General features: G+C 40.6%; 1 protein-coding gene across 1 annotated transcript; it reads right to left on the bottom strand.

Moving 5' to 3' along the window:
* Positions 1-217: 217 nt before the first annotated feature.
* LOC124594217 (larval cuticle protein 16/17-like) lies at positions 218-8061 on the bottom strand. Its single transcript, XM_047132576.1, has 3 exons — positions 8015-8061; positions 2544-2644; positions 218-419 (listed from the first exon to the last, which is right to left on the bottom strand). Exons 1-3 carry the CDS (start codon positions 8030-8032, stop codon positions 218-220), a joined length of 321 nt encoding a protein of 106 aa, XP_046988532.1. The 5' UTR covers positions 8033-8061.
* Between the last annotated feature and the right edge of the window lie 2739 nt (positions 8062-10800).

Raw genomic sequence — 10800 nt, 5'->3', positions numbered from 1 at the left:
GACACATACTTTATGTACCCAGCAAACCGTTTGAGACGAGAAAACAAAATTAACTTCCTGTAAAGAAAGAGCCTCAATACTTAGACCCTGAAAAACAGTATGACATTTTGTAAGTAGTGCATATACACAGGTTCTGAGGGAGAAATGAATGCGAACCAAAATAATCAGTAAGGTGGTTTTATTTTTTGAGTGTTGTTACAGGGTCGCGCCATTCTGTTTAGGCGACGGGTGCGACTGGAATGGCGTCTCCGGTGGCGACGTAGCCGAACTCGTCGGCCTTGTACTTGATGTCGACGATCTTGCCCTCGGGGCTGGTGTACTGGTACTGGCCGCTCTTGATCAGCACGTGGTCCTTGCCGTCAGGGGTGGGCTTCAGCTCGCCGTGCTCCACCACCGTGATGCCGTTGGCCGTCTGGTACCTGCCAATAAAAACCAGAACACAGCTTGACAAAGTTCTTTTTCAGTCAAGCAATTTGTCAACTCCATCAAAACAATGACTATTCTGCAAGAGTAGGATTCAAACGCCTTCTGGTCGTTCCCATTGAGATGTGGATTCCCTTTTTAATTGGAGGCTGGATCCTTTCCCAGTCCTTCCAGAGCTGAACTACTGCATTCTCTAACCATGACAATTTTCACTGAAGTTTACATCCAAGCCTCATCCATCGTCTTAACCCAGTCGCATCAAACGACGAGCTGTAGTCGCATGAAGTTCATATACTGTGTAAATCGTGTATGATGAGCTCACCTGGGAAATGCGCCCTTCAATTTATGAATAGATTGTGTTCTATTCTTAGCTAATACATGGGTTTAAATGTATTCTAATATTCTAATACGAAGCGCAGGTCATGTGTGTCGCGTGGTAACTGAGTTTAGTAAACAATCAACATGGCGAAGAGACTAGTTCTTGGTGATGTTAAGAAGGATTTACAGAAGATTTTTGATAGGGTTTTAAGCAGTGATAGTGTAGTAAGCGAATGGTTTTCACTGATACAGACTCTGGAGAATCGCAAGGAATAGTCCAGAGTGCCTTAGAATATCAGAAGGGAATGAGTGGCGTAGACATTCAATAGCAGATGACTGCTCTCTGACTAATCATGGGATGCCTAGTGAAGGGCTATAGTAATAATTCATTAATCTTACTGATATGTGTGTTTCCAGCACCTTCACAGTGTATCGCAAGATCAGTGGAATGAAAAAAGAAGCTACTAACCAACTTTAGAACCAGCTTCGCTTAGCAACTGGAAGTTAGCGCACAGCTTCCCTTGTACTTTGTTCTCAGGCGACCATCAGTCCAACCTTATGAGAGAGACTTTAGACAAAAACATGAGCTTATTTCCCGATGCTCATAGCCCCAACTGAAAAGGGAAAAAGTCTTAAGAGGTGTGTTTTGTGCTACTTAAGAGGAAAAAAAAATGAACTGAAAAAAGTGTAGTTTTGCTCTACATTTGGAAGACTGTTTTCAACTTCACCACACCCAACTATCACACTAGTTCATATGTAAAACAATCATACCATCTGATTCATATGAAATTTGATTTCACTACACAGTGAGGAAGGGTATTTAAATACGATGTCATTGTGTTAACAGAATAGATACAACATAAAATTTGAAAGCTTCCCCTGCTGTTACGTCATGAAAATTAGTGATATACAATGTGAATTAGTTTTTGAGAACGATAAATACATTACGGTAAGTCTACAACTAATTCTTTAGCAAAGGACTCCTGCGGTGAGACGTGAGCCTTCCGTCAGCAAACAATGAAAGGAAATTGTCTTGTTCATGGAATCTGAAACACGAAGTGGCGTTCCATGTCAACACAACTAAAGGAAACACGTGGTCCGCTTATTATGGTAGACGTGTTGACGATAAATGGTAGGCTTGAGGAAATATTCGCAGGATTGGTGTATCCTAAAAAAAATCTAAGAAATGTAATGAGGTTAGAGGTATTTGGTGGCACAGAACTGCGGATTTAGTGTAATGCTGAAGTAAAGTTATTATGCGTCTTACAGAAAAGGACTGGACCTAAAGAATTGTGAAAGGGAGTACTACTTCACATAATGAATTATGAGAACAGAAAATAATTTTTTGGTAAAGTGAGACGTAAGGCATTTTGTTACACTTTTTTTGTAACAATGATTTCAAGCTTTCAAAATATTCGTCTTCCATCTGAAGAATATCGAACATTAATAATGAACGATAGAACAATGCGCCAACGAGGTAAATATCTACGTGGATGACACCCCTTTAACCCCTCTTTGAGTAGATATTTAATTATCTTTCGACTTGTTGTTCAATTTAAATGTTCCGTCTAATATACCGTTTACATTAGGATGCTAACAAGAAAGAAAAGAGGCGAGAATGAATTTAATTTTTATCGTCACCAATCAGAATTCGCACAACGAGTACTATGGCACCGGTAGATCGGGGGGGGGGGGGGGGGGGGGGTGTCTATCAAGACATGTCCAAGAGAGATGACTTACATTTAAAGGGCATTAATGGTTCGAGTTTCATGGCGGCTGCAGGCGAAGTGCGCTGTACTTACGTGAGAGAGTACTGGCCGCTCGCGTCGTGGACCTCCTCTCGTGACAGGACCTCGATGGGCTTGACGTCTGCCATCACCGCCGCTACGGCCACGGCCAGGAACTGTGGGAACGAGGAGAACACGGTAAGGCGCTGCTTCCTAGCTGAACGTGGCTACTGCACGCACTACGAGAGCGTTGTGTTAATACACTGGACTTCCAAATCCCTCAAGTCCGACAACGTTTATACATTGCCTAGCTATATTAGAGCTGACTTTCACCATTTACTATTGTAGTGTAGCCAGCTTCACGAATGTGTTACAAGTGTACACCTCGCAGATATAAAAATGATTATAATGTATCTGTAAATTTCCACATTTGTACAATCTCTACTTCTATTGGCTCCAGAGTTGTCCAAAAAATGGTGTACGCAGGTCTTGGCCAGAAATGAAAGTGACAGACGAGGGAGATCCAGATGTCCAAGCGTTTAGAAAAAAAAAAAAAAAAAACAGTATTTCTGGCACGAGTCGAGCATGGCATGACCCATTTATGTTAGTGCACTTTACAGGCAGCGATTGACATAGGGGAGACAGTAAACAACGACAATGGGAGTGTCGTGGCACCAAGTCCTTTGTAAGTTACGTAAACTGCAAATAAACAGAAATAATGCTCAATATATTGTATTTATCAATATTTTCAGAAAAGGTATGAAAAGGAAAAGCGAAGAAAAATTTTGGACTGCAAGTAAATTTCCAGGACTTTTTCTATCTGATAAGGTGTGTACGAGAACTACACATATATGAAATAAGATGCTTTTATCATTTTGCAGTTGATGGTTTACAAGTGCTGGGGTGATATTCATCGTAAAAACAGGAGAAACAATAATTTTCTCGACATCTCGCATACTTTATGAACGCCCCATTTTTACCCGTTGCTTTAGTTACTATCCCTTCTTCTAAAATTATTTGCAAATTTCTCGTGGCAGCTGTAAGAACGATCCTTTATTGCAAATTTATTTGCAATCTCCTTTGCCTTTCCTTTTCATGCCTGTTTTGAAAATATTAATAAATATAATCTACTGAGCATTATTTCTGTTTATTTACAGCGTACGTAACTTAAAAATTAAAAAAAAAACATGTTTTCACATAAGGACTCGACTCCAAGACCCTCCGATTAGCGTTTTGTACTTTTTCCGCTGCGCCGCCCGCCGCCTCTAAACTACGATAGCATAAATGGTTCATGAATCGTCTGACCTGCGCCAAAAATACTATTTTTTTCTAAACACTTGTGACCTTCCACTTCCTGTCACTTTCGTTTCCGGTCGAGCCCTTCATGTACCACAAACATGAACGAAGTCGGTGATGACGGGTAGGCGCGATCCTCTTGTGGGGCCTGTTCCGATTGGCCCATTGTTACCCACAAGGCAGTACGAGGAGAGATCTGTGACCGTGGGACATGTGAAGCATGTCGCTCATTCCTCTGGCCTTTTTCCAGTAGATGAATCTTCATAACGCTGTTGTTTCTTTATCAAGCAGCTTTACATTTGGCCTCACGGAGATGAGTGGACCTATTTCTAAAAATCCAAGCAAGCAGCGGGAATCGAACCCTAGTCCTTCCGCACTTCTTTTTTGGCAGCGAAGCTAACTACTCGGTTACGGAATTGTAACGCTTGATACTTTTCGGTTTCTTCGAAAGATCATCCTGTAGTTTGATTTCAGGGTTGGCAACAAAGCCAAGATATCTCATAGAATGACCTGAACAGTCGAGCATGCATATGCGGCGCTAACCGTCACTGCTACGACGGACAATATTTTTTAACTGCCCATCAGTCAAATGTGACGCACCGAAGGAGCCACCACACTGATTGAAATATTCGACTAGCTCGGAGGAGTGGATCTCAAATTTCTGTCCAGCAATCTTCATTTAGATTTCTCTCGGTGCCTGCAAATTGTCATCCGAATTTCTTCTAATAGGCCATGCGTGATTTTTTTCCCCCACTTCTTCTCCAAATTAGATACCTAGTACTCAGTCTCCAATGACCACGTCGACGGTAATTTGTAACCTGCCTTCAAATGTTAATTATAATGGTACGAAATGGAGTTTCAGGGACGTAATGAAGCGAATTATTATAAAATCTCTCTCCGTCACTTTTAGAAGTTCGCCACGGGCTTAAATAACTCATTGTTCTGTATGCAAATGTGTCTCTTTATTATGGTTGCTTGACGAGAGGGCTGTAACATTTACGATTTTCACAGTAGCTAAAGTATAATACATGTAATCAGATGTAAATTAGGACGACATTCCGATGATGCTACGGTATGAGAACACTTACAGAAACAATCCTAACATCAGTAAGAATGTAACCTACACAAGCATAATGCATTAATTAAGCGTGAAGTTACTAAAGTGTAGAATTATACTAGAGTTGTTGTATGGTATCGAAAAGCTCATAAGGAGCAAAGAACAATTAAACAGTTCTCGGTTCGTCCGTTATGATACATAGCTCAGAACTGTGGCGAAGGGAGAAGCATGAAACACAAAAATTAAGAGTTTGTGGGCAGGTATTTTTATGCTTGGCCAGGAGAATATTATGTTGTCGATTCGTGTGACTCACGGCCTTGTGTGACTGAACGACACTTTGTCAGCTAGCGTTATAGAGTGCTTTATCTGTAAAGGGTTTAGTGAGGCGAACAAGAAGAGTGCGGTTGTGCTGCATATCTTGTATGGCGGGTATACAGAAGGGGCGTGCTCAATACGAGTTCTGCTGGCGCTCAGCCTGTTGCTCGAATAACACCAATGGGGCTGCCGACGGTGGGGTCGCCATTTACAGTGTAGGATTCCTTATCCCCTTGAGATTATGGGGATAGGCTGCAAGTTTGACCCGGGCAATTGGAGAACATCCTGTCTATCAACAACTTTACGCCACAACGTCGCGCCAGTTTTTCAGTCAGATACAGATGACTTATTCCACCATCACGAATTGAGCTGGATACTTCCAAGTCAGTTAAGGAGACTGGGGTCAGAGCAGCCCGTAGAAAAGACAGAATTGCTGGTATTGACGTACCTGGAACTTTTGAGAGGAAGAATGTTGTGAACGTAAACTCTGAAAGTCCTCCCATTCTAGGTTTGTGCGGCGTAAAAGAACTACATACAATCTATGTCATCAGAGTAATTTGATTAGCGTCGCTGCTACAGAAACAGATATCCTTGGGTCAATTATTCCCACCCCAATTATCTCTGGGTTGGAAAGGTTTCTTTGTGGGCCCAACCAGGTTCTTGTGTTCACAGCGAAGCTGCTTGAGTAATTTGAGCAGTGCATTGGATACGAAGCAGCCGAAATCAATTCAATTCGAAAAGCTTTCGCCTGGCTGGGAGCAACATGAAGTTAATTTAATTTTTTACTACTGATGAACATATACATTGTCCTTGATCTTCTACCATAATAAATGCTCACTGAATTATTCATATATTAATAACTTCCGTAGAGTATATGGCAGATTTACATCCTTGTGAGGGAAGTAACTTCACAGTGTAGGTTAAGTATTGAGCGTTAGGATGAATGAAATCCATCTTTGTGAAAAGCAAGCAAATTGCTCTTCGTTGGAGTGAGCAGACAAAATATTCCAGCTCCTCAACGGGCTCTGCATTAATTAAGTTTTTCTGCAGCATATGGCCTCATTCATGATGAAGACTGATGAAAGAAGCTGTCTTACATCTGCAAAAGGTCTAGTAGATTTTGTTGGCGCAAAGTCGTTCTTCTGATTAAATCCATAAGTTTGCGCATTACATTTATTTGTAAGCCTGAGGATAATCTGTTTCCGTCTTTAAAACTCTTTGAGCAAATAATTTAACAGATGCTTAAGACACTTTCTTATTTAGAAATTGTTGCAACCACAAGGCGCTGGGAGAGGCGGAAATATATTACACTTTTCCTTAGGAAAAAACCCAATGAAAACTGTTCGCCATTGCTAACTCTGCTGAAGGAAAGATCAGTTCATTCATTGTGAGCCGTGATTCCCGTAAGCCACTGAAGGCAAATGCCGGGATGGCTTCTTTGAAAGGGCATCACCCATTTCCTTTCCAATCCTTCACAAATTCTCTCATCTGCCTCCTCACTAATGAACTCTTCCTCTCCCTCCCTCATTGTGAGTCCAGGTATTAACTCAGTCACAGGAAATTTTCTTAATGTAAACTGAAGGAAAATCTCTTTGAAGTCTCGTAATTCGTCTGTTGTTTCATCGGCGACTAAAGGTTTACTCCTCCAAGTTAGTTGTCAGTATCATATTAGATCTACAACTTTTCTTCCACCATTTTGCAATAGATGGCAGCAGCGGCAAGTGGTCGTGCAAATCATAGGTCGTAAGTTTCATACAATGAAGTGAAGCATTTGTAAACGAAACGCCACTAAAATATTAGTCGATTTGTGATTGTTTCATAAAGTTGTTCTCGGCCAACTATGTCAACTTACGAGTCCAATTCTCGTCATTTTCGGGAATTAAATTCTGCTTTAACATCAATAAATCTGCGGCTGAGGCTCATAAAATACTGGGTAAGACCTATGGTGAGGCATTTATTAGTAAAAGGACGGGCAGAGAATGGTTTCAACGCTGCAAGAACGGTGATTTTGACGTCGAAGTGGAAGACTGAAGGTTTTCGAAGCTACTAATACTGAGGGAAAGAATAACCGGTGGCCGGTATCTAAAGCAATTGATGTGTTTGAGCCGAGCACTGAAAGATAAACGGCATCAATATAGCGATAGACGTGGAAAAGTGATTTTGCAGCGTGACAATGCTCGACCCCATGTTGTAAAACTCGTCAAAGAATACTTGGAAACGCTGAAATGGGACATCCTACCCCAACCCCAGTACTCAATGGACACTGCTCATTGGTCCCTCTGACTACCTCCTTTTCCAATCGATGGCACACGGCCTGGCTGAGGAGCACTTCCGGTCATATGATTAAGTGCAAAATTGGATAGATTGATGGATATCCTTGAAAGACCCTCAGTTCTTCCGCCGCGGGATTCGTACGCTGCCCGAAAGATGGGAGAAAGTAATCGCCAGCGATGGTCAATACTTTCACCCATAAATTTTTTGTAAGTTTTTCACAATATAGCCTCGAACTTCGAGAAAAAACTGCGGGAACGAAGTTGTAGACTTAATAATCGACTGATTTTTTTTTCTACGACATTGTAGCAAAGTTTTGCAGATTTACTACATTTATTTTGGTTCTGGTTTTCTCCAAAGCGAATTAGAAACATTCTGTTAAGTTAATCTGTATTCAGGGTCTATCTATTGAATTATAAAATGTCCCTGGCTTTGGTTAGAAAATAGCAGGATATATTAAGTTCAAATAGCTATTATCGTTGAAGGCAACAGCAACTATTTAACGCGCTATCACTGTATATTTATATGAAACTGCGTGAATAGAAGTGCACCTAGCCGTGTAAAACTGCAAAGACGTTGCATGAAGCAGGCGTCGTGAGTTACTTACCACCAATGCGACCTTCATGTTGCTGGGACGGCTTGTTGGCTGGTCTGTGTCTGAGCGGCTGCTGTGTTCCCAGGTCCGCCGCAGGCCCTTAAATACTAGAACTCTGAGATCCTTGAGCAGCCACAGGTGTTTGTCACCCGCGCATCGTTACCGACCCTGTTTTCCGCCTCATTCCAAAAGAGTGCGTACTGCACCGCAACACTGCAGCAGGAGTTTCCCAGCGGATTTTCGAGCCAGACTTTTCTATACAGCGAGATTCTCTTCCATACTAGATCCATCTGCATCCTCGAAAAAGCACTCTAATGCTTGGACGACTGTCTGGAGGTACGGCTTCCTTACATGAAATTTGAAATGAAGATCCATCTCCAATAACTACCGAATTTGATTTAGTTTGCACAATCCAATTAGAAGCTTATAGCTGCACCGTGATGTGTTGCATCAGCCGCCATGGTTGCCAGAAGTTTGGAAAATAGACTAAATTTGTTAAGAGACAATAATTCATCCAATTCAGCGTTTTTATCAAGTTGCTTTCTTGCCTTTTTGGTAAAAAGTTACAACTGATTTTAAACTAACTTCCCGATTATCTAGAGACTTGAAATTTTGAACATAGCCAAGGACTGGATGACAACGCGAGATTAATTCATTTCCGTGTCAGGTGTGTGGCAGAGGGTACTTTAGTATTCTGTCTTCCGAAGACCTAGAGGCTTGAAACTTTCAATATAGCTCAGAAATGCATGAAAATGAAATATTAACTCGTTTTCGTGTCTGCTGTGTGGCAGAGGGTACTTCGCGCATAGTGCTATTGCCCTGTTTTCCCGTCACAGTCGCAAATGTTTCGCATTAAGCACGGCTGCTGACAAGCTTCCATGCGAACTGGAATCTCTCTAATTTTTACTTTCAAGACGTTACACGAGTAATACGTCGGAGGAAGCGATACATTGATTGACTAAGGTGAAGATAAACTGAAATAAATCTGAAATTTACCGCATGTCTATGTTGTAATCGTATCAATGTTTGAAATCGACGTTTTTAAAATAAAGTAAACATATTAAATAAAATCTCCTGGCCCCACACAGATCCCTAACCCCATTGACATATTCCTAAAAATTTGTACTTGTGAAGTTTCAATAGCTATTACAATACCTGTAAAATTCGAAACAAAAAATGTGGAGCACATGCAACAGAATTAATTAGGAACGTAGAGAGTAGCTATCGTTGAGAAAAATCATTTTATATCACTTGCAGTGCAATAAAATTGTTAGTGACTTATGTGAACTATTCATGCATCATTTATCTATTCTATGCGCCCCACGTTTTTCGTTTTAAATTTTACAAGTATTGCCCTAGCTATTGAAAATTTACAATCACAACTTTCCAGGACTATCTGTATCGGTTTAATCTATATGGGACTATAAGACATTATTTTATACTTTTCAGACTGTTTTAAAAACGTGTTACATTGAAAAGCTTTTTATTGAAATAAGTTTTCCCTCTTCCGTTCTGTACTACTTGTAGCAGACGAGAGATTCACTTAGAACACCATTAAATCTTTTCAATTCACTGGCAACAAATGGCGCCATACCACGCATTATCGTAACTCAACAGATGAAATAAAGAAAATGGTTTCCGAAGTAGTACAAGGCAGGTCACTGCAAACATAACTGGTGTTCTGCAGTCACTGATCAACAGCAGAAAAGGAAACAGTAGTTATCTGTTGTACCTTCACGTATGACATGTTATGTCTATCACGCAGACTACATGTTTCATAATTACTTAAACTGTTTCACTCTTTCAAGAGTAATAAAAATGGAAAAAGAGAAAAACGATAATTTGCAAGATTTTATGTTCGCATTAACTGCACTTACTGTCTCTCGCAGGAGGGCCCAAAAATTCCGGAACGCTAGATCCGATTCAGGTTTACCGTACTTTCACAACAGTACTTGAAGTAAATACAGGAATTAATTCCTTCAACAATGTCACGGTCGATTTTCATCCGTTTATTGACGGGGCGTTAAATCTTAACGACATCGACGTCGACAAATCGTTAATCGTTAGCCTTCCTTCCTTAGACAGGCGTCAGAAACTTACTCCTCTTTTATTTATTGCTTCCACTTAATTTCAAAAGTAGCTTCTCGTGAATTCCATATTACAGAAAGCGTATAATTTTCTTAAACACAATGTTCGCAAGCAATAATGAACTTGCGATTTTGTCATATGATGACATGGTTGCAGACCGTGGCTGTTTTTGAAGACAAGTGTTGATGGTGTTGAGACAGCAACCAGCCACAAATTTATTTTAAGTTCTTTTATTCAAAGGGTACCTTTACCGGTTTCGAATCATTACGATTCATCGTCAGACGGTTTTCATCCTTTCATTACAACATGTGCTGCGTTTTCTACTGACATTTCACGATAACTAATCAGTAAAAAACGTAACACATGTTGTAATGAAAGGATGAAAACCGTCTGACGGTGAATCGTAATGATTCGAAACCGGTAAAGGTACCCTTTGAATAAAGAAACTAAAAATAAATTTGTGGCTGGTTGCTGTCTCAACACCATCAGCAATAGTGAACGCTAGTATTAATAACACTGTGTTGGTGTGTTTATAAATATCAGCTACTATCAGAATTCTCTAACAAAATTAAAAATTTTATTTCAGCAACACTCTTACGACTGTGAATAAACTATTCTCTCTTTCAGTTTTGTTTCCAGAACTTATTAGTCGTTCCGTATGGCGGCCCCCTGTGCAGTTTGGTAGATAAGGCCGCAGACATTTGCATTTT

The sequence above is a fragment of the Schistocerca americana genome, chromosome 2, assembly GCF_021461395.2.
Source record: "Schistocerca americana isolate TAMUIC-IGC-003095 chromosome 2, iqSchAmer2.1, whole genome shotgun sequence".
Lineage (NCBI taxonomy): Eukaryota > Metazoa > Arthropoda > Insecta > Orthoptera > Acrididae > Schistocerca > Schistocerca americana.
Note: the sequence above shows the minus strand (reverse complement) of the source record. Positions and strands in the feature narration are given on the sequence as shown.